Source organism: Triturus cristatus, chromosome 3_1 (assembly GCF_964204655.1).
Source record: "Triturus cristatus chromosome 3_1, aTriCri1.1, whole genome shotgun sequence".
In the NCBI taxonomy this organism is placed as follows: Eukaryota; Metazoa; Chordata; class Amphibia; order Caudata; family Salamandridae; genus Triturus; species Triturus cristatus.
This window is the reverse complement of record NC_140583.1, coordinates 303,744,935-303,769,681: the sequence shown is the minus strand read 5'-3', so window position 1 is coordinate 303,769,681 and position 24,747 is coordinate 303,744,935. Positions and strand designations below refer to the sequence as shown.

Sequence of the window (24,747 nt, the reverse complement as noted above, 5' to 3'; positions counted from 1 at the left end):
GAATTTGGGTAATTTTGCATTCTGCGGAGAAAACGGAATTGGCCAAAATTCTGCGTGTTCGTGGAATTTTTTGCTTGTTGGCTTTCTCAAAATGCGTGTTCGCAAGATATTTCCCCCCGAGCACGCAAACAGCATTCGCGAACAGGAAAATAGCATCACGAACAAGCAATTCCAAGTGTTCGCGGAATTTCTGCGTGCTCGCGGAGATGCTTTACCGTTTCGCGGAGCTTTGCGTAGCGCGACTACGCAAATTCCGCCCACCTCTACTTCTGTGTACGAGGAGATGTAAATTCAGGTGGATGGTCCTGCCTGGCAGCACCGGAGGGACACTGGTAGAGAGTTTTTCATATCCAGTATGGCACCTGGAGATATTCATAAGGCAAGGAATTTGCAGAAAGTATGCATTAGAACAATTACTATATTCAAACAGCAGTTCACATTCCACTAATGTCCCTAACTGCTGATCTTTCCTGCAGGCAAATAACTTTTCTCCAATGCCAATGTTGCTATCACTTTAGAGTTACATATTTGGAAAGAAGTGACGTGTAAATTAGGATTTAATTTGTTTAAGGAATATTAGAACAAAAACTGTGCAGTAGACACTACAAAGCTCTGAGAACCTAGACACTGGCAACAACAAATACATCATGGTTTTTGTTACTTAAAGAACAAATTACTTACCTTCGGTAACTATGTATCTGTAAGAAACATTAGTCAGTTAGATTCCTCACCTTAGAATATCCCCAGGCGTCAGGCTGGATCCGGAAAGATTTTTGTAGCAATACCCCTTGCGCGTCGCTAGGCGTCGTCTGCGGCTCCGCGTCCGTCGTTGGCGGCGTGTGCCGGAATGACGTCGTTGGAGTACTTAGACGCCGCCCTCGCGCGCTGACGTCAGTTCTTGTACATAGCTTTCCGCGCCAGGAATGCAGAGCCATGCAAGAGACCGACACTGGTGCCAAAAATTCTAGGTCCCTGAACAGGGTGACCTTAACCCTAGATGTCAGTTCACAGAGCAGGGAGGATGGGTGGGTCAGTGAGGAATCTAACTAAGGAATATGCTACTTACCAGTATGCATCTGTTCTTGGCATGTAGAGCTGCAGATCTACACACTTTTGCATAGATCGCCATCTGGTGTTGGGCCCGGATGTTTGCAGTTTGTTTTTCCTCTTGGAAAGTCTTTTGGAAGTCACAAGGTCGGTGACTCCTCCTTTGGATCGTATTGCGCATGGGCTTCGGCTCCATCCTCAGATTGTTTTTCGCCAGCAGGGAAAGATGGAGCATAGTAATAACAGTGAAGAAACCCATGTGTGTTGTATCTAAATAAGATAGACTGGAACAGATACAGGTAGCCGGGGAGGCGGGTGGGCGTGTGTAGATCTGCAGCTCTACATGCCAAGAACAGATGCATACTGGTAAGTAGCATATTCCGTTCGAGGCATATGAGCTGCAGATTACACACTTTTGCATAGACTATATAGCAGTTCCCAACCTTAGCGGCGACCACCGGTATCCGTTGCAGTGGCTTGAAATAGTGTTTTTAGTATAGCCTGTCCCACACTAGCTTGTTGCTTGGTTTGCACATCTACACAGTAGTGTTTAGTGAAAGTGTGCGGTGTTGACCATGTAGCTGCTTTGCAGATATCATCTAATGGGATGTTCCCTAGAAAAGCCATAGAAGCCCCTATCTTCCGTGTAGAATGGGCTTTAGGGGGAACGGATAGCGTTCGTTTTGCTTTGTGGTAGCAAATCTGGATGCATTTTACAATCCACCTAGCTATCCCTGATTTTGAAATGGGGTTGCCTTTGTGTGGTGGAGAGAAAGAGACAAACAGTTGTTTGGTCTTTCTGAAAGGTTGTGTTCTTTGGATATAGTAAAGTAAGGCTCGTTTGACATCTAGCGTGTGTAGAGCCCTTCCTGCAACAGTTTGAGGTTGCGAGAAAAATACCGGTAATTCTACAGATTGGTTTAGGTGAAAAGGGGAAATTACTTTAGGTAGGAATTTTGGGTTGGTACGGAGAACAACCTTGTTCCGGTGCATTTGAAGAAAAGGTTCTTGTATGGTAAGTGCTTGTATCTCACTGACCCTTCTAAGGGAAGTGATGGCTACAAGGAAAGCTGTTTTCCATGTGAGAAATTGCAGTTCGCATGTATGCAAAGGTTCGAAGGGAGGCCCCATTAGCCTTGTGAGAACGATATTTAAGTTCCACACAGGTGAGGGTGGTACTCTGGGGGGAATTATTCTTTTTAGGCCTTCCATGAAGGCTTTAATGGCAGGTACTTTGAAAAGTGATAGGTGCTGCCTGTTTTGTAGGTAAGCTGCAATTGCTGCGAGGTGTAGCCGAATGGAGGTATATGCTAGATTACAACTTTGTAGCTGGAGTAAGTAGCATATGATGTGTTGTATAGACACGTCTAGAGGATTGATTGTGTTGCTATGGCAATAAACAACAAATCTTTTCCACTTGGCAGCGTAGCAGGCTCTAGTGGTAGGGCGTCTAGCTTCTCTGATGACGTTCGTACAGTCAGGGGGAAGGTTTAGGTATCCGAATTCTAGGATTTCAGGAGCCAGATCGCAAGGTTGAGCTGAGCTGGGTCCGGGTGCCTGATCTCTCCATGGTTCTGGGTTAGGGGGCATGGTGAGAGGTGTAGCTTTTGTTGTGGTACTACTGAGAGTTCCAGCAGCGTGGTGTACCACGGCTGTCTGGCCCATGTTGGAGCTACTAGGATCAGCGTGAGGGAATGCTGTTGTAGCTTTCGCACCACTAATAGAATTAGTGGGAGAGGTGGAAAAGCGTACGCAAATTTGCCTGACCAGTTCATCCATATCGCATTTCCTTTGGACAATGGGTGTGGGTATCTGGCGGCGAAGCATGGGCATTTTTTGTTTTCGTGGGTGGCGAATAGGTCTATTTGTGGATGCCCCCACGTTTGAAAGAACGAGTGAAGAACCTGCGGGTGAAGTTCCCACTCGTGGATCTATTGCGTCTGTCTGCTGAGCAGATCTGCCATGGTGTTTTGGACTCCTGGGACATGTTGGGCTAGGAGAAAGATTTTGTGTGGAATTGCCTATCTCCATATGCTCTGTGCTAATTGAGAGAGCTGTGGAGAGTGTGTGCCGCCTTGTTTTTGAATGTAATACATGGACGTCATGTTGTCTGTGCGAATGAGGACTGCCTTGCCTGAAATCTGTGTCTGAAAAGATTTTAGGGCTAGAAAGATTGCTAGTAACTCCAGATGGTTGATATGGAGTAACTTTTGTTGCGGCGTCCATGTGCCCTGCACTGTGAGGTGTAACAGATGAGCTCCCCAGCCGGAGAGCGATGCATCTGTGTTTAGTATTATTTGTGAAACCGGGTCCAGGAACGGTCGACCTTTGGAAAGGTTTGTGGTGTTCCACCACTGCAGAGAGCGATGGGTGCGACCGTCTACCAACACCAGATCTGTCAGTTGCCCCTGGGCCTGGTTCCATTGGCACGCTAAGCACTCTTGGAGTGGACGCATCTGGAGTCTTGCGTGGGGCACTATGAAAATGCAAGAGGCCATCATCCCTATCAGTTGCATAAACACTCTTGCTGGAAGGGAGTGTTGAAGTATGAATCTTTGTCGCAAAGCCTGAATGCTTGCAATCCTGGCCGGATTGGGGTAGGCTATTGCTTTTGAGGTGTCTATGGTGGCACCGAGGTATTGTTTTATGTGGGATGGTGTTAGCTGGGACTTTTGGTGGTTTACCGTGAAGACTAGTTGGTGAAGTAGTTGGATTGTAGTGGCGGTGTGGTGTACACATTGGTTGTAGGACGTGGCTTTTATCAGCCAGTCGTCCAAGTATGGGAAGACGTGAATGTGCTGTCTTCTGAGGTGTGCCGCTGCTACCGCTAGTCACTCGGTGAATACCCGTGGTGCTGTTGTGACTCCGAATGGGAGCACCTTTAACTGGTAGTGTTGCCCGTCCACTACAAATCTGAGGTACTTTCTGTGAGCATGGTGTACTGGAATGTGGAAGTATGCGTCTTTCAAGTCCAGTGTGGTGAGGAAGTTGTTCTGGGAGAGGAGTGGAAGCACCTGCTGAAGCGTTACCATGTGAAAATGGTCTGAATGTATGTATGTGTTTAGGGGCTGGAGATCTAGAATAGGTCGTAGAGTCTCCTCCCTTTTTGGTATTAGAAAATATAGGGAGTAGACCCCTAAATTTTGCTGATTGACGGGAACTCGTTCTATTGCATGTTTTTGTAGGAGGGAGATTACCTCCTGTTTTAGTAATGTGGAATGTTCTTGTGACATTGGGCGTTGCCTGGGTGGAATGTTTGGGGGGTAGATGTTAATTCCAGGCAGTATCCTGACCGAATAATTTGGGTAACCCACTTGTCTGAGGTGATGGTCTCCCAGACATGAAGGAAATTTTGAAGTCTGCCCCCGACCGGAGTGGGATGGTCTGGAGGGAGCGGGAGGAAGTCATTGGGTAGGCGGTGTGACAGAGCGGGTGGTATTTGTTTTGCCTCTGCCTTTATTATTATTGCCCCTATAGCCGCCTCTTTGATAACCCCTTGTGAAGGTGGACTGAGTGGGGGATTTGTAGGACGTGGACGCGTTATCTGAGGAGTAGCCTCTAGATGTACTCCGAAAGGAAGAGCGGCGAAAAGAGCGCCCAGGAGGGTGTGACTGCAGGGCTCCCATGGACTTCGCCGTGTCCTTCTTCATGTTTTTCGAGGGCCTCATCTACCTTTGGGCCGAATAGATGTTCTTGGTCAAAATGATGATTCAGGATGGAGGCTTGTACCTCTGGTTTAAAACCTGATATTCTTAGCCAAGCATGGCGACGGAGGAGGACGCTAGTATTAATGGCCCTGGAGGCTTTGTCTGCTGCATCTAAGGCACAGTGTATAGAGGTGTTAGTTATTGTCTTACCCTCTTGAATTAATTCATTTGCCCTAGTTTTATATCTTTCAGGGAGGTGGTGCATTATGGTTTCTAATTCATCATAATGTGCCCTATCGTATCTGGCCAATAGCGCTTGGGTGTTGGCGATACACCATATATTGGCTGCCTGTGACGCAGTGCGCTTTCCTGATGCGTCCAGTAGCTTTGACTCTTTGTCAGGTAGTGGTGCTTCGCCTGACGCCTGGGAATTTGATCTTCTTCGTGCAGTGGAAACCACTAGGGAATCTAGTGGCGCTGGCCCTTTGATATAGGCAGGATCTGTGGGGGCAGCTTTGTATTTTTTCTCTATGCGTGGGTTAATGACCCTGGCCCTGACTGGGTCCTTAAAAACCTCTGGCGCATGTTTTACCAACCCCTTAAGCATAGGTAGTATGGAGGAAGACCTATGTGTGGTATCAAATGTGTCGATGACGAAATCCTCCTCCACTGGGTCAGTGTGCAACTCTACCCCGTGATAGTGTGCGCCCTTTGAAGTAGGTGGTGGAAACCTAATGAGTCTTCCAGTGGAGATGGCCTGGAAGGGTAAAGGTCATCTTGTGGGATGTCGGGAATATCTGGGTTATTGTAGTTGTCCCATGGGTCTGGGGATCCTGTAGGGGTGGGGTCTTGGGGCACATCCCCTGTATCGTGATATGGGTCCCCCTGATCATCATCGTCTGGAGACGGGGTCGGAGAGCGATGAGGTGGGGGTGGAGAAGGCGGAGGGGGCGGAGGTGGAGAGGGTGGAGGAGGTGGGGAAGGTATTCTGAAAGGGGAGGTAGCAGAGTCCTTCCTCTTTGAAGGTGGAGGCGGAGCCGGTTTGGCCAAATGTCTCTTTTTGGAAGAGAGTGCCAAATGTCCAGTTTTTGGATCCCTGGTGAGAGTTTTTTGTAAGGGATCCGGTGTAAATAGTTCCTGTGACAGTGTTTGGTCCGTCGGCGCCGAAGTCTTCGGGCCGATGACTTTTTAGGCTTGTCCGTGCCAGTTTGCTTAGCACTGGGCTTGGGAACCTTGGATTTCTTGGTTGGCGTGGAGGTGGGCTTCGGCTAGGAAGTGTCGGTGCCGAGGGCCTTATGGGGTTTGGTCGGTACCGAAGATGGCGTCGGTATGGAAGCGCTGGGTTTCGACCCCGAAGGCTGCGGTGCGGAGCTCGGTGTCGAGGTAGAGGTCGGTTTCTTTTTCGGTGCCGAAGTGTGTTTCTCGGCACCGCTGGCAGGCTAGCTCAAGCCCGTGCCGCCGGAAGGCTTACTTGGCTTCTTCACCGGGCCCGAAGGTGGGGTGTGTGAAGCAGTGTCTCTGGTCTTGCCTAGGCCCGGAGGCGAAGGCGTGACCGAAGCCTTTTTGGGTGTTGGCGCGGGTGTGGGGGGGTGGGGGTATAGTACTCACGACCCTCTGCGCCGGGGTGATGTCCTCCACATCTGAGTCGTCGGCCTCGGAAGCACTGACGAGGTCCTCTTCGGTGCACTGCTGTCCCGGATCTTCGATGTCGTCTCCGAAGATATCGACTGGAACGGAGGTCGAGGAGTGTGCCATGTTTCGTCTGGCTCTTCGGTCCCGAATAGACTTTTCCGATCTGAAAGACTTACAGGCCGGACAGTCTTGAGCCTCGTGTTCAGGGGAGATGCAGAGGTTGCACACCTCATTAAGATTGGTGTGGGGGAATTTGGACCCACATCGAGGGCACTTCTTAAATGGAGTTCTTTCCATCAGCCGGGACCGGAGCTTGGGTAGGCCCGAAGGCCGCCGTCTACGACTGGAACGGAAGATTTGTCGATGAGAAGGGGCGTTGATTGAGGAGATCGCGATTGAAACAATACCGCGATGTGAGGTGAGGATTCCGCTTCGATCGTCGAACTGGAAAATGGAAAATCCGATGGCGGAAAAAAACAATCTGAGGATGGAGCCGAAGCCCATGCGCAATACGATCCAAAGGAGGAGTCACAAAGCTCGTGACTTCCAAAAGACTTTCCAAGAGGAAAAACAAACTGCAAACAGTGGTGGCCCAACACCAGATGGCGATCTATGCAAAAGTGAGTAATCTGCAGCTCATATGCCTCAAACCTAATGTTTCTTACAGCTACATCGTTACCGAAGGTAAGTAACTTGTTCATCTGAAAGAAACACGTTAGTTAGATTCTTCACCTTAGAATAGATACCCCAGCAATACCAACCCCGGTGGAGGGTCTGCGAACCAAGATCACACCAGAAAGTCGTGGAGAACAGAACGGCCAAAGAAGCCATCTCTCCGGATTTGGCTGTCCAGGCAATAGTGCTTGGCGAACGTGTGCAGTGAGGCCCACGTCGCTGCCTGACAGATGTCCTGGAAGGGAACTCCCCGTCCCAGGGCTGTGGCCCGGGTGGAATGGGCTCTCAGCCCAACAGGAGGGTCCTTTTTCGCCAAGGAGTAACAAACCTTTATACACAAGACGACCCACCGTGAGATGGTCCGCTTGTGTACGGCTCTCCCCTTCTTAGCACCTACGTATCCAACAAAAAGTTGGTCATCCACCCGGAACTGTCTGGTGCGGTCCAAATAAAAGGACAGCACACGTTTGGGGTCCAGACGGTGGAGACTCTCTTCCTCTTTCGAAGGATGCAGAGGCAGAAAGAAGGTGGGCAAAGTGACCGATTGCCCGACGTGAAAGGAGGTCAGCACTTTCGGAAGAAAAGAAGGACGAGTCCGGAGGACAACCTTGTCCGGATGAACAGAAAGAAAGGGAGGCTTAGATGACAGAACCTGGAGCTCACTCACCCGTCTAGCCGAGGTGACAGCTACCAGGAAAGCAGTCTTAAGAGTCAGAAGACGAAGTGGACAATTGTGAAGGGGCTCAAAGGGAGCACACATCAGAAAGGTCAAGACAAGATTCAAATCCCACTGAGGCATTACGAAGGGGACAGGAGGAAACATGTGAGTAATGCCTTTAAGAAAACGCGAAACAACAGGGGACTTGAAAAGAGAAGGCTGATCAGGAAGCCGTAAGAAAGCAGAGATTGCAGAAAGATAACCTTTCAAGGTGCCCAGAGCAGAGCCCTGCTGGGCCAAAGAAAGAAGAAAGAGTAGAACCTCAGAAAGAGGGGTGGAAAGGGGATCCACAGCCTTTGCTGTGCACCATGCCACAAATTTTTTCCACCTGCAGGCGTGTACCGATTTTGTGGAGGGACGCCTGGCTGTCAGAATCACATCACAGAATTCAGGAGGCAAGTCAAATGGCATCAACTGTCGCCGCTCAATCTCCACGCACGGAGGTGGAGACTGGACAGATTCGGGTGGAGGACCGTCCCCTGCTGCTGCGACAGAAGGTCCTCCTGAAGAGGCAGTCGTATCGGAGGATCGATTGACATACTGAGTAGCTCGGCATACCAGTACCTTCGTGCCCAATCCGGAGCCACTAAGATGACTTGGGCCCGGTCGCACCTGATCTTCTTCAGCACTCTGGTAACAGACCAAAACTACACTCGCGACAAAAAAGCATCTCCGAGCGAGTGCCGCCTTGGAAATTCCAATGCGCAGAACTGCTGACATTGCGCGTTCTCTTCGGTGGCGAATAGATCTAACCAAGGCACTCCCCACTGCAGAAAGAGACCTTACGCCACGTCCGAGTTCAGACGCCATTCGCGATCCATCATGCACCGGCGGCTGAGTTCGTCTGCTCTGGTGTTCAGAGAGCCCGCCAGATGTTGAACCACCAGGATGATGCCCTGGTGTTCCAGCCATGTCCAGAGGCGCAGAGCCTCCTGACAAATGGTCCACGACCCCACCCCGCCCTGTTTGTTGCAATACCACATGGCGGTGGTGTTGTCCGTGAACACCTGCACGACACTTCCCCGGACAGAGGGAAGGAAGGCTTTCAGTGCAAGCCGGATCGCTCTCAGCTCCAACAAGTTGATATGGAGTTGAGACTCCGGCGCAGACCCGAGGCCTCTGATCTCCGCCTCTCCCATATGGCCCCCACATCCCAGGAGGGACGCGCCCGTCACTACTACGTGCTCCGGTTGGGGTAGGGAGAGGCATCTGCCCCTGACCCAATCGCGGTCCGTGAGCCACCACTGCAACTGTTTCGCAGTGCCCTCCGAGATCAAGACATGGTCGGACAGGTTGCCTCGATGCTGGGCCCACTGAATCTTCAGGTCCCACTGCAGAGCCCGCATTCGCCACCTGGCATAATGCACCAACAGGATGCAGGAGGCCATCAGCCCCAGAAGCCGCAGCACCAACCTGACCGAAACCCAGGATAGAGGCCGAAAGATGGGAATCAGAGCCTGAATATCCTGGACCCTCTGTTCCGGAGGATAAGCCCGGAACTGCGCCGAATCGAGAACCGCTCCGATGAAGAGGAGCTTCTGGGAGGGTCTCAGGTGTGACTTCGGCACGTTGATGGAGAACCCCAGCAAATGCAGGAGGTCGGCCGTAGTCTGGAGGTCGGAGACGACTTGCTGGGGCGAGCCCGCCTTCAACAGCCAGTCGTCGAGATAGAGGAAGACTGGAACCCCCGATCTGCGCAGATGAGCTGCGACCACCGCCATCACTTTCGTGAACACCTGAGGGGCACTGGTGAGGCCGAAGGGGAGCACGGTGAACTGAAAGTGCTCCTGACCCACCGTGAACCGCAGGTAACGCCGGTGGGCCGGCAGGACGGGTATGTGAAAATAGGCGTCCTGCAAGTCCAACGCTACCATCCAGTCTCCAGGGTCGAGGGCAGCCAGAACCTAAGCTAAAGTTAGCATCTTGAACCGTCCCTTCCGGAGGAAGGCGTTGACGCTCCTGAGGTCCAAGATAGGGCGTAGGCCCCCTTTGCCCTTCTCGGGAACCAGAAAGTAGTGGGAATAGCAACCACGGCCTACTTCTGGACCAGGAACGCGCTCGACGGCCTCTTTGGCCAAGAGGGCCGTAACTTCCTCCCGCAGAAGATTCAAGTGATCCTCCGATATACGGTGGCACTGCGGTGGCATGGCTGGAGGGGTCGTCTCGAAGGGGAGGGAGTAGCCCCTTCGGACGATTTGCAGCACCCACCTGTCCGATGTGATGGATCGCCAGTGGAGCAGGTGATGGCGTACTCTGCCGCCAACTGGCGTGGAATGGGCCTGAAAGCTCGGACTAGGAGGGCTTTGAGGCGGATGCTGCCGGGGTGGATGTGGACTGACCAGCACGTTGTCCTCCAGTACCGCCACGGCGGAATCCACATCCGCGTGCAGGTTGGTTCTGCGGCCGGTGGCTAGGCGGACGCGAGGAGGCGCCCCTTCCTTGGCCACTAAAGGGGCGAAAGGCGGAAGTTTGCGGCCGTGGGGCCGAGAGACCCAAGGACTTGGCCGTAGCCCCGGAGTCCTTAAAACGAGCCAGCGCACTATCCGCCTTCTTACCAGAAAGGCGAGTGCCATCAAATGGCATATCCATGAGGGTACTCTGGACATCCCCCGAAAAAGACGTGGACCGCAGCCAGGCATGGCGCCGGAGCGCCCCCGTGGTAGAAATCGCCCTACCCAGCGAGTCCGTGGTGTCTAGTCCACACCGTATGGCATGTCGTGCCGCATCTCGCCCGTCAGCAAGCGCCTGGGAGAGACGTGTCTGGGCCTCCTCCAGACACAGGGGCAGCACGTCCTCCACCGTATCCCACAGAGAGTGGGAGAAACGGTCCAAGAGGCAAGCGGTGTTCAAAGACCGCAGGCCCAAACTCAGGGAAGAGAACAGCTTCTTTCCGAACTGTTCCAGCCTCTTGGATTCCCGATCCGGAGGGGCGGACGGGAAGGAGGATTGGGAAGTGGAGGCCTGGATAACCAGACTCTCGGGGGTGGGGTGTTGGGACAGGAAACTGGGGTCGCCCAGAGCAGGGCGGTGGCGCCGGGCCACGTTCCGATCCACAGGAGGAACTGTGGAGGGCTTAGACCAAGTGCCCTGCAGAACGTCTATGAGGGCCTCATTGAACTGCAGCAGAGGCTCTGTGGAGCTTGCTGACGGTTGAAGCACCTCTGTGAGGATGTTAGTCCTCACGGCCACAGCAGGCAACTCGAGCCCCAGGGCTTCGGCCGCATTGCGCAGCACCACTGAGAAAGCTGCACCTTCCTCCGAGGCCACAGTCGGAGGAGAGATGAAACCAGCGTCCGGGGAGGTGTCCAGTCCACTGGCATCCCCCAGTTCGTCTGCCCAGTCCTGTGAAAGTTGGCCCAGTATGGCCATGGGGTCCTCAGACCCCTCCCAGTCGCCCCCGTCATCCGATTCCTGATTAACAGGAGGAATGATCGGAGCCGGGCGGTAGATGAAACGCTCATCCATCGGCAACGGGTGCGGCGTCGAGCGGCGCCGCGCCGGCACCGGGCCTGGACAGGGGCTAAACCGGGGAACGTCGTCGTCCGGAGACGGCGCCGGAGGCGGAACCGGTGTCGGTGGAGGAGACGTGGTGAGGTCGACCGGCGCCGGCAGAGATCCAGGCCTGGATTCCTCGGGACCGAAGTTGACGACGGCGCCGGGGCCGGAGCCGCCGGCACGTAAGGTCGCCCAGTCGAGCCCGTGGGGCCCGAAGGCGCGCTGGCAGGCGTCAACGGCAGAGCCAGGCCCCTCATGGCCGAGAGGAAGGCACTGACCTCCGCCGGAGCCGCGTCAGTCCCAGGGACCGGCGGGTATGGAGACGGACGCGGCTCCTGCGGCTCCGATGGAGCCGCGGGGGTGGGACCACCCTGACCCTCGGTCGAGTCGCGTGACCGGCGAGGGGAGTCCGAAGAGCGGTGTTGCCTTTTGGACTTCTTTGATCGCTTCGACTTATCCGAAGACTTCGAGCCCGACGAGCGATGATGGTGACTGCGGCTCCGCGACCGGTCCTTGGACCTCCTCCTGGACCGGGACCGTGAGCGGCGCGGATCCGAGTGCCGAAGCTCGAGAAGCTTACGGGACCGCTCCCGCCTAGCCTTCGAGGTCAAGGCCTGACAATCGGGGCACGACTCTGCATCGTGGTCGGCCCCCAGGCAGTAAAGGCACCGGCGATGGTGGTCCGTCACTGACATCAGTCGATGACAGGAGTCACAGGCTTTAAACCCAGGCATCCTACCGCCACCAGAGTCGAGTCGACAGAAGACCAAAAAGAGTCAAAAAAGTTTAGCCAAAAATTGACTAAGGGGTAAGCTCTTCCCGGATCAGCGCTGTCTGGCGCGGAAAAAAGAAGAACTGACGTCAGCGCGCGAGAGCGGCGTCTAAGTACTCCGACGATGTCATTCCGGCGCACGACACCAACGACGGACGCGGAGCTGCAGACGACGCCTAGTGACACGCAAGAGGTATTGCTACAAAAATCTTTCCGGATCCAGCCTGACACCTGGGGATATTCTAAGGTGAGGAATCTAACTAACGTGTTTCTTTCAGATCCAGTTATTGAGTCTCATTCACATACAAAGCTGTTACCTACTTTCATATGTTGAGAAGTAGACCATCTTCATCAGTGTTTGGACATGCACAGTCATTTGGTTTAGCCATTCAACCAAGCAAGCAGACAACAAAAGATAAAATAAGCAGATTCTGTAAAAGTCCTACCTGCCATCAGTAAGAGAATTTTTTGGAGCAGCAGGCAGTTTGGCAATCTCTCCCTGAGACTTGGTCTTAAGCAGCTTGGCTGGTTCTTCTGACATTGTGGAACGCAGCAAACTCTACAGGGGTTAGAGGGACAGGGTTTTAAAAAAATTTAATAAAATGAAAAATTAAGTCTTATAACAAAAACATCATGATAAATTGAACTTTAGTCATGTGTGAACAAAATATCGACCAGTTTCAGTAAACGAAAATTCACTCCACTAGCCATTACTAGCATCAGTATAACAAAGTCCAAGATAGTTTTCAGAATAGACACAGTCATAGTCCAGACGATAACTAGTCATTTAGAATACACCAAAACCAGATCAGACAAATTTTCTAATCAACCTCTGTCCCACCAACAGGTCTTTAGTGTTTTTGTGTATAACAAAGTTAAACAGGCTCACTCTTTGATCTTGGACAAAATTTATACTTGAGGTTTCCAAGTCAGTTTTAACGGTTTGTCTCCAAAAGCTCTTCCTTGATACTGCGGTGTTTGTGTCAGTGCTGCTGGACTTGGACTGTTTGATGACCCAGGTAGTGTAGCCTATATACTGAGTCGGAAGATCAACCAGTGGTTGGAAAAATCTTAGCGAGGCACGCTGGCTTGACAGCTTCAGTGTCATATCTGATTTTTCCAGTTTCAGGATCAATAGGATTTATTTTGCCATACTTCAGTTTGGGGTAAGTGTCTTGTCTGATCAGCGTAATAAAATGTTCGTATCAATATTGTACCTCTTTCTGAGGCAGGCTCTATTTTTCTAGGTCAATCTTCAAGACCACATCTCTTTTGAATGCCAGAACATAAATTTGGAAGCATAATTCTTTCAGGGTGACCTTTTCAGTCGAGTATGGGAAGCCTTGAGGTCGAGCCGCAGAGCAATGTATTAATATATTTTTTAAGGCTGATGTAAGAAAATATTTAACTGTCTCAATATCAAAGGCTTCAATGTGTCTTTTGGTTTCCGTACTCAAGCTTTCCTAGCAGGCTCTCTTGCATATATTTTGTAGCCTTTCGTTGGTGTTCCATACCGTATTTTACTGAAGAACCACCTCTCTGAGAGAGATCTGTGGTGAATGACTGGTGCTTCAACCAGATCAATAATAATAATTGGCTAAGAGCAAAGCTCTTTTTCACCTGTTTAAGGGGGGAAAAAACAGCGTAAGGGAGGGGAAAAAGTCTGAACAATTATGGAAGACTAGGATATGTTCTCCTGGACCGTTAACAGGATGGGCTTGACAGTATTCTAGGGAGCTCCCTGGAATATGGTCAAGGTCGTCCTGGCTTTTAGCAGCCGGAGGAACCCAATGATGAAGCATGCCACTACTAGAGTGAGTGAGGATTGTATATAAAAGAAAGGATTTCTCCTCCCTTGTATTTTGAGATCCCCAAGACGGTAATTCTACCTGTGGTTCTCTCTCAGCGTAGGCAGATGGATACTTAATTTGTTCTGAAGACCAAAGAGTCATCATGACCCCAAGGTAAGCAAAGACCTCAGACTAAACGCACAACTTTCCAGGGATAGCGGATGTTACACTGAGGATAAATGTAAGAGAGTCATTCAATATTAAAACACCTGCAACCCACTCCTTAAGATTCTCAAATGACCGGATTCCTTGCTGAGGCTGGTTGGCTGCTGTTTTCTGTGGTGTTTATGCAGAAAAGTTTATTTGGTTGCAAGCAACAGATAACCAAGGTAGAAAATAATCCCAGTGGTATATTAAAAAAAAGTAATCAACTGGAGAAGTCCGAGTTCCAACCCATTGTCAGCGTCATGGTGACATGTGCAGGAATTATTCAAGTTGTGGTGTAGGAAAAAACCAAAGACAAAAACAACATGTGATATATTGAAACCAACATTAGCTGACTTGAGTGCCCATATCATAGGACTCACAACAGGCTCATACTTCAATCAGTCAAATTCTGTGCATTTAAAAGTGAAAGTCCGTATAGGGATGTGTAAAGGAGTTTTGGTAGGTAAATACAGAAAAAGGATATTGGATATGAGAACGCAGTAGTGAAGTGAAGGTGATAGAGAGAAAGGTGGAATATAGGTATGTAAATTGAGAATGGAGAGTGAAAGACCGAGATGGAAGCGGAAAGCGGAGGAAGATTAACAGACAAAAAAAGAGTAGGGAAACTAAAAGAATAAAGAGGTATGCACTGATGACTGAATTGGCTCCGTGAAAGATGAAGGGAGAAAGGGAAATGGAGAATGCCAAATGAGATGATAGAAGGGAAGCTGGAGAATATGAAGAGAGGGACGGACAGTCTTAGGGAGTGCAAAATGGAAATTGAGGAGCAATAGTGGAAAAAAGACATGGTGGATTAAAGAGTAACTAACATAGAAAATAAGGACAAATAATTAAGAAGAGAAGAACAAGCATTGGCATAGCCAATAGGTCTCGCTTTTAGGACCTTATAAGTGAATAGCTATGCAACACTTGTTGTTTAATTGAAGGATATTGTGCTGGATAACTAAACATTTATAATGTCTCAAAGGCGAGACCTATTGGCTATGCATTGGGGGGCCTTTTAAGTGTTTATGTAGAGCTATTGACTTTGTCAGTGTTTCTAAGCTGTGCTGTAGAGAAGTGTGGCTGCTGTGCAGCATGCTGAGAAGTTGTAATTAAAATGTATAAGAAGCACTGAGTGATGCTGTGGTGTCGTTGAGTGATGCTGTTCTGGCCTTGAGTTATGCAGCGGTGGCGTTGAGTGATGCTGTGCTGGGCCTGAGTGATTCTGTGGTGGCGATGAATGATGCTGTGGTGGCGATGAATGATGCTGTGGTGGCGTCGAATGATGCTGTGGTGGCGTCGAATGATGCTGTGGTGGCGTCGAATGATGCTGTGGTGGCGTCGAATGATGCTGTGGTGATGCTGAGTGATGCTGTTGTTGCGCTGAGTGAATCTGTGCACTTCCAATAAAGCGACCAGCCCTTTCCGGTGTCAACATGCGCCATGTTGCAATTTTATGTAAAATATCCTAATATGCGCTGGAAGACGGCATACTGTTTTTGGGGAGATTAAGTGATGATCAAACAAGGTTACTTAGCCAACAGTGCAATTATAAAGTTAATGCACGTACGTTTTTAAAATAAAAAACACGTTATGTGCCATAAAGTCTGTAGTGTAGTACTAGTATTTATTATCCCGGCAATATTTTAATATATGGATGGTACAGTGAAGTAATACGCACGCATCTTGTTGTTATACTAAAAGCAAATGCGTGCACCATGAATTCTGTAGTATGAGGGCTGTTTTGATTATTTCCTGCAATGTTTTTAAAGGTGTGAATGTTGCTGTGAACGAAGGCACACGCACCTTGCTGTTAAACGAAAGACTAGGGCAGGCGCCATGAAGTCTGTAGTATAGGTGCTGTTTTGAATGTTTCCTGCAATGTTTATAAAGGTGTGAATGTTGCTGTTAACGAATGCGCACGCACCTAAAGTTGTGCTTGGTGGTAACTTCAGTTTTTTTTAATGCTAATACACGTCCCTATCAGTTGTGCTTGGTGGTAACTTCAGGCTTTTTAGGTCTCGCCTTGCTATTGCGTAAACGATCGCAAAGCGAGACTATTGTAAAAGGGCATTTCAAAGTGCTCCCACAATGCGGATTGCATTGCTAGCACACGCACAATCACGCGCTTGGTGCCGCCATGCACTCCGCTTTTTGGGAGCACTTCAAAGGGTTCGCTCCCCCGCTTGGAATGCGCTCCCCCGCCAAACGCGCGCGCCAAATTTGCTTTCACATTCGCGCCACGAAACGCAAATTATAACTAAGCAAATCATGTAATATCACCGCGCCTCAAAATGAATGGGTCTGTAATGCAACTGGTGCCCATGTAAAGCGCTGTTATACCTTCGGGTCGCGTTCGCGCTATATAAAACTTCAACAGCAAAAAAACTCGGAAAAAATGAAAACCATCCGAAGCAGTGCTTCCAGTATTTTAAACGATTCATTTCGAAACCACGAGGGGCTTTCGAGGCTCTTCCTCCGGAGGGGTGTAGACGAGTATGCACATAAGAAACATATTGCCCGTTAACATGTCTAAATAGGGGTGTGGGTGGGTACGAACAGTAAGGGACAGTGCAGATGACTTCGAGCCAGGCACGCAACGCACATTGGGATCAAAGGGCTTCAGCCCCACTCCCCTCACGTCGTGGGTGGCAACCCAGGCTGAGTTTCCAGCACCAAAGTCGGCAGTTTAGCCGACGGACCACATCCTCTTCCCCAAGAAACTTAACGAACCCCAAATCATAACTAAACAAATCATTTAATATCACCGCGCCTCAAAATGAATGGGTCTGTAATGCAACTGGTGCCCATGTAAACCGCTGTTATACCTTCGGGTCGCGTTCGCGCTATATGAAACTTCAACAGCAAAAAAACTCGGAAAAAATGAAACCATCCGAAGCAGTGCTTCCAGTGTTTTAAACGATTCATTTCGAAACCACGAGGGGCTTTCGAGGCTCTTCCTCCGGAGGGGTGTAGACGAGTATGCACATAAGAAACATATTGCCCGTTAACATGTCTAAATAGGGGTGTGGGTGGGTAAGAACAGTAAGGGACAGTGCAGATGACTTCGAGCCAGGCACGCAACGCACATTGGGATCAAAGGGCTTCAGCCCCACTCCCCTCACGTCGTGGGTGGCAACCCAGGCTGAGTTTCCAGCACCAAAGTCGGCAGTTTAGCCGACGGACCACATCCTCTTCCCCAAGAAACTTAACGAACCCCAAATCATAACTAAACAAATCATTTAATATCGCCGCACCTCAAAATGAATGGGTCTGTAATGCAACTGGTGCCCATGTAAAGCGCTGTTATACCTTCGGGTCGCGTTCGCGCTATATAAAACTTCAACAGCAAAAAAACTTGGAAAAAATGAAAACCATCCGAAGCAGTGCTTCCAGTATTTTAAACGATTCATTTCGAAACCACGAGGGGCTTTCGAGGCTCTTCCTCCGGAGGGGTGTAGACGAGTATCCACATAAGAAACATATTGCCCGTTAACATGTCTAAATAGGGGTGTGGGTGGGTACGAACAGTAAGGGACAGTGCAGATGACTTCGAGCCAGGCGCGCAACGCACATTGGGATCAAAGGGCTTCAGCCCCACTCCCCTCACGTCGTGTGTGGCAACCCAGGCTGAGACGGCTTCCTGGGCACCCGAGTACTTCACAGGTCTTTAAAACACCATTTGCTTGTGAATGAGGCTTTGCTGTATTTCACCCCTTCTCAGAGCCCCTGCATCTCCACTCTTAACTACTGCTGGAAGAGTCAGCCCCCCACCCGAAATTTTTTCTTAGCCCCCTCGAAATTTGGCTCTAGTTGCGCCCCTGCTACGAGTGTATCTAAAGGGTGATCGTGACCAAGCGTGCACCACTGAGCGCCGCTCCTCTAGATGTGTGCACGAGGGTGCTGCTGCTCTCATGTCTGTGTAAACAAGTCTGGTGCCCGCCCAGCGTGGGCTCAACAACCGTCCTTTGTGGAGGGTGCCGAAGCCACCCGAGTCTGCGCACATCAGTAGTCCAAGTGTGTGTGTTTGTGGGGAGGGAGGGGTCTGATGGGCACGACGTGCCCATAATTGTAACAAGCATTGGCATAGCCAATAGGTTTCGCTTTTTTGGACCTTATAAGTATTTAGTTTTGCAGCACAATATCTTTTGCGCAACACCATCAGCTGTTGAATGGCTAAACCTTGTACTTTATAGGTTTTTAGCCATGCAACAGTTGATGTTGTTGCACCAACGATATTGTGCTGAATAACTAAATACTTATAAGGTCCCAAAAGCGAAACCTATTGGCAATGCCAATGATTGTTTTTTCCAGCTTGCACTCGGGATAATTGTTAACACATGAAAATGCACGTCCCTATCATGTGAAAAAAGTCCAAGATAAAATCGGGAAAAGAATTTGAAAGCGCACAAGTAAAAGTCCGGAAATACGAGGCACAAGTTTTAAATCTGGAATGTGGCAATGCGGATAAATATGACCAGATGATAATACATGTGGGTGATATAAAAGTAAAAATGACAAATTAGATGCCAAGTTAAACTGATACAATTGATCACGCATGCACGCACCTAAAGTGGCATCGTATTGCACTCCGTGAAATTGAAGAATGCAAAACATGCGTAATGCAATAGGCAATGCAATAGGTCTCCTATTTGCACAGGATTACAGGAGATCTGTGTGGGGAAGAGCGCATGATGGGGGTGGGGGACGGGAATTGTGGTGCTTGCCTCAGCTTGGAGCTTGGTTGGGCATACAAGGGGATTGGTGTGGGCACGGTGGGGTAGGTGCAGGCGGGTTGCTGTGGAGTCTGGTTTGTTTGGTGTTGGCAAGACGGGGTGGGAGAGGTGCGCGCATACACCTGGGGATGGCACAGCCGGGATTAAAGCGCTATCGATGGTTGCAGGAGGCTGGGTGTCCAGGGAGAGCTGGGTGGGAGGGGAAGGGGGGCGGTGGGGGGACACTTTCGGGTACAAATTTGAATGGGTTGGTGAAGTTTTGGTCTCGGTGTGGCACAGCATCCTGTGATCCTGGGCTGATGATTAATCTCTCAGAGTACTTAGACAGAGGAATGTGGTCTGGGGTGACGAAAGGGGCAGAGGGGGATTTTAAAGGACACATTAATGTTGGAGGCGGGTAGAGGTAGACGGGGCGCTTGAGTAGGAGCAGCGAGAAGGGAGGGGCATGGGGGCTGTTGTTTTGGTGGCTTGGGTAAAGGCAGCAAAGGGCCTGGTTGCAAGGTTGGGGCGGGGTGTCAGGCTGACCAAGAGGAGGTTTTCTGTGGGTAAGAAGAGTGGGTCGGGTGGAGTGCACTGGGCGTTCCTAGGCATGGGGGGGGTGGATGGAGTTGCGGTGCCGGGCACTGTGGGGCATGACGGCCACAGATGAAGGGCAAGAGTAATTGCACATGGGGGGAGGGGTAAGGGGGGGTTAGAGGCACCAGATCGGCAATATGGGGAAACACTGGGTTGTGTGGTGCACTCTGCTGTAAGAAGGGGAGAGAGGGCAACTTCTGGCAGCGGGGGCCTGCGTTATGCCCCTGACTCGTGGTATGGTGGTCTGTGTGGCGCAACAGCTAAAAATACGCCCTCCCAATCTTAATTAAACAAAGAACTCCGACGAGTGTCCATTTAAGTTCTTCTGTTGTATATACTCCAAGCAACGCAGGGCACATTAAATATATAAATAAGCACAACAGTCCTGAGAGGCGGAGGGAGATGTGTGAACGCGCGCTGCGCGCGAAAGCCACGGAACAAGGGGGTGGGGAGATTGTCGCAGCGGGCGGTACCAGCGCTAAAGCCGGCCTTGTTAAACTAAGTTTAATGTAATATTTGTTGATGTTAAGAACATAAATCTTTACAACTGACACGAACACATTTTATGTTTATCTTCCTTTATAAGTGACTAACGGAACGGAACTTTGAGTTTTCGTTTCGAAATGCAGATAAGTCGACCCCTGAAGTGTGTTTGTTTTGGTTTCTAAGCACTGTGCAGGTCTTCTATTAAAAAGACACACAGTGAGCATAGTGTGGTCAGTCAGTGAATCGGAAAATGTGCAGTACAATATAACTTTGATCCCGTGCATCACTGTTACCGGGGAATCCTTGTGAGCACTAGAAGGGGGGAGCGATTTACCGGGCTGCACCACGTCGCACAGTGATTCGCGGAGGTGCAAAGCAGTAACAAGCAGTTCTGCGTGATGGAGACGAGCAGGCTATGGTAGACAATACGTTGTATATAAGTGTACATCTAGTAATGTGTGCAGTGGAGCTGGCCTGCGGCCATTTGTGTTCCAGAACTAAACACGCGCTTCTGCTAAAGTGAATCGTCCAGCTTACATTAAAGTGCAGAGTGCAAACTATGGGACATACGGCACGCGCCACCGTTTATGCCCGCACGCACTGTGCCGCGCTGAGCGACAGCCTAAGCGCTACAGTGAGGCCTAGAGGGACTGGAAACCAGTTACCCATCACCAGCACGCCTGTTTGTCACTTCACTGTAAGTTGGACAACAAACAGACCGAGATACAAGTGTCCTACTTTCTCACGCTCTCTTAAAAGATAAAAAAAAAGAAAAAGGACATATTGTAAATGAAAGCAGAAGACCATGTGAGTGGTGAAACTGATGGCAGCGTCATGAGGTGGTGCAAGAGGCTGCAGCAGCGCTCCGAGCGCATGGGGTTCCGCTTGTAAGGCATGGCGCTGAAGCCTGGCATGACAAGCATTGGCCGTGCAAGTGAAAGAGCAAGGGGGTGGAGAAGAATGAAAAGGAAAATGAAGCTGATGAGGAGGGAGTGGGAGAAGGGAGGGGGTAGGGGAGGGGATTCACGCGCTGTAAGGCTTAATGAGCCATTACATGAAGCCAGATGGCAGCTGTGCAAGTTCACGCGCGCGTAACCGCACGCTTGAGGCCAGCAAAAGCCTTTGGTAGCACTTTGAAAACCCAGTTACTAAATGTCTCACCAGAGCAGCGCATGCGCTGGCTCAGGCGAGACCTAAAAACTACGTTAACTAGAGATAGAGGAATGTGCAATACAAGAAAACTGCATGAGAAGAGAAAGAATGGGAAAATGTCACATCTCAGTAGGGGTCTATTGGAGCTCTGCTGGGTGCTTGTAGAAGTTCAGTGGGATATCTGCAAGGGGTCTTTGGAGATACTGTAATACTTTTAAATGTCTGTTTGTCCCTCTGCAGGGAGGACGGGCCAGAAGCACTGATCTTCATGGCAAAGCTGTGAAAACAAAGCAGCCAGATTAGTTCTGCTGCTGACCAGGTCATCTGTTGCTGCTAAATACCTCTAATGCACTCCTTCCTTCTGAAGGAAGCTGCTCTTTTTTCCCACCCATTTACTCTAACTTTTTCTCTCAGCGAACAGGAGGGAGGGCGGTGAACACGGTCGGCGTAGTACGTGGACATATATTTTGTCCATAGGGCTCAAAGAGATTTAAAACTACAGGTAGTGGCTGCCGCCTTCTTTTAGAAAAAATTGGTTCCTTCAGAAAGCGATCTTCTATTCCATCTTTCCAGTGTTCTTCACAAAGAAGTACAGCCCTGAGGAAGACCTTCCTAGAAATCGTTGTGGTTCCCACACTTGAAGGTCGAAACGCGTCGGCTCACTTTTCGGTTTAACCTTACCTTCCTAACTTCACACAATCTTCCCCTTTCTTCACGCACGAGGTCAAGAGCAGCTGCAGGATATAAGTTTTGGAGACTTTATGAAATGTCAAAGTGTACCAAATTAATTGTGGTATAACCGTTCGCAATTCATTTCAATCCTATCTCTGACCTCTCCCTTTTTGGACCGCTAAATTTAATCGAGGAAACAATGATGTATGGCTTTCGCGATGTATGATATATATCTGTTTTTCCCAACTTTAGGACCAAAAGATGTTAAGAATTTGTGTATACTTCACTATTTATGTATCAATTATGATTTAATAATGATTCTTGTGGTGTTTTAATTTTTGCAACAATGAAAATGGTATTACTTTAAAAAGAAACAAAAAAGTGGCAATGGTCATAAATAATTGAATTAAAAATATTAAATATAATTCTTTGGATAAAATCTCATTGGTGATGGTAATTAGCTTCTGTATATCCAGACTCACAGTTGTAAAAAAAAAAATCTTGATGCAACATTGTTCCGTAGTGGAACTTAAGTGTAGGCAACGTACTGTGTCTAGACTTTAAGTGAATATATTCTTATTTATGGTCTCAGGGGCACCTCTGTTTGTGCCTGTTTGTTACTATATTCATCCCATTACACAACACAAATGTGCTACAATGTTTTCATCAAAAAGGATGAAGCACTGCATATTAGCATTTTGTCTGAGGAGCCCTATGACACTGAAAGGGCCCAGTCTTGAATAACTGATTGATCTGGCCGTACTAGGTGACCTCACTACAGTAGCATGACCTACAGACTTTGGAGTCTTTTCAGGAGGGTGTGATACATAACCATACCTACGAAGAGCACAGTAATTAATGTATTTCATTCCACCCATATGCCACAGAATGCCATTTGATTTCTTTTCCAGTTTTTGAAAAGTGATATATTCCAACCCATCTATAATCACACTACAACCCCTTATAATTGAAGAGTTGGAGTTGCCAGGCATTCCACGGTGCAGCAGAGTAAAATTATACAGCTCTTGTATCATTATAGCGGAAAATGATTACAAAGACTATCTTAGAAAGTGCAGCAAGAGCTCTCACAGAACTTTAAAGAGATCCACCACCACGGAAGAAACATAGTGAATTCCATCAGTATGAAAAACAGAGTAAGATTATTAGGCATAGCAAGATATTCCACAGACATTCCCAGGCAGAGCAGGCTAAGATTCCATGGACAACTCAAGGCACAGCAGCTGAGTTTTCACAACACTTGTAGGGAGAACACATTGAATGACAATCATTACCAGAATGAGAACTTGTATCTACTTCCAGGTATAGCAGACTGAAAACACAATGCTTCCTACGTGTAGGAGTGTTGGATATCACATCTCCTCATAAACATAAGAGGGACATTTTCATCACCTTCCAGATATTACAGAGGATGAGCTCATGTCTCTAAACAGGAATAACAAGAGGAGATCTCAAATCCCCATGTAGCAATAGAGCCTGCCTAACAACTCAAAAATATAAAAGACAAGGGGACCTCAGGAAAATCCAATACAAGGTGAACGAGAAAATTCTGCCCACAGCAAATTGCACTCCAGTCATCTTCCCAGTGTGTAATATTCTAAATTAACAGAACTTTAGAGGCACTGAATAATGGAATCTGAAGATTCCTGTACAAGAGTCACCAATTTAACGTAAATGTAACTCTTGGAATTAACAATCAAAATACTTACATAACCTGATATATGTAAATCAATACATGTATTATAATTTTGTCATGTTCACAAAGATAGAAAGCCAATGTAAAAATAATAAACCTGACACATTTTTGTTAAATACAAATGTGAGGAAAGATCAGCCAACACATGTTTTGAAGCTTGTGAAGCGCTTTATCAAAGTGGAAAGACAAAATAGAACAATATTGTGAAAAGCCTGGTGAAGTACTCCTGAACGAATCAAAGCATTTGCTTGATTATTCATATGGCAGAACACCACAATAGCAACCATTTCCTAATTGCAATGGTTTCAAATTGAGATTTATGATTTGAATATAACCTTGAAAGATGTTAGCGTCTTCAGAACTCTGTAGACAATTTTATAAATGCCCAGATGTTCATTAAATTGTTATACTGAGATTTGTTCTGAAATTTATATTCCTATTCATGGTCTATTGTTCTTTTTTTCTAATATAGGGTTGATTTTTCACAAGTTGTTTTCATCAGGTTCATGTCATTTCTGAGCAAAGCACATCAACAAGCCCAAGTCCTTCTAAACATGGGCTTATTCCCATACTTACATGGTTCGATACGCCTGTCTGACATTGTTGTAGTTTTTAAATTGTTGCCCTTGTATATTTTTATATATTTTCTTTTATATTTTTGGCTGTTTCCTTGGCTTTATTTTACTTTAACTGGCACTTAATGCAGATAGTTTGAGTTTACCTGTTATAATTTCTAATGTGTTGCCTTGGTATTTAAAAGGAATTGATGGTGTATCAGGCGCTGAACTATACTCCTTTACTATGTTACAGTTTATAAACTATTTTCAGGTCTACCCCAAAAGTTACATTTTAATTTTGGAAGTGGTTCATGTGCTATTTATGTAGGAGCATTTAGGTCATACTAGTGTTAAAGGCTGCAACAGATTTCTCTTTTTTATAACGTCTTGTCATTTTCTAAGTATCCAGTTAATATTGACAGTGTAGTACACTGGTCAGGCAGAGAATCTGGTAATGTATCCACATATTTTAGTATATTTATCCCTAATGTAGTAGCCACGTGGGCTGAGAAAAGGAATTTTGAACAGCACTACAGTCCAAAGACTGAACATAATTCCACCAAATTTGGCAGAACTTTACCCAGAACGCATGCCTTTTGTGATTTGGTGGAAGTCTGCTAAGTAGTTTTTGAGAAGTATGGTCTAATATGCTTGTATATGTGGATGGTTTGGGTTTGCGGGCTCTAGAGGGCAGCTCTCGGCAGGAGTGGCCATCCACGTGGAGTTGGGCGCATACCCAATCCCTTGCCACGCACAGCCGAAGGCCGTGCATGGCAGAGGGTTAGCATAGCTATGTATGGTAATAAAATATTTCTTTAACTATATAGTTCAGGTTAGGTATGGTCATATTATGTTACTTTGCATTTTT

General features: G+C 48.4%; 1 protein-coding gene across 6 annotated transcripts in view; it reads right to left on the bottom strand.

The window, feature by feature from the left end:
* Nucleotides 1-24,747, bottom strand: part of MYO9A (myosin IXA) — a 1,236,948-nt gene that overhangs the window by 242,392 nt on the left and 969,809 nt on the right. For all 6 annotated transcript variants that reach the window (XM_085643964.1, XM_085643968.1, XM_085643966.1 and 3 more), the window contains one exon: nucleotides 12,433-12,545. In XM_085643964.1, the coding sequence (XP_085500090.1) occupies nucleotides 12,433-12,545 (113 nt within the window). The remainder of the gene's footprint in view (nucleotides 1-12,432; nucleotides 12,546-24,747) is intronic.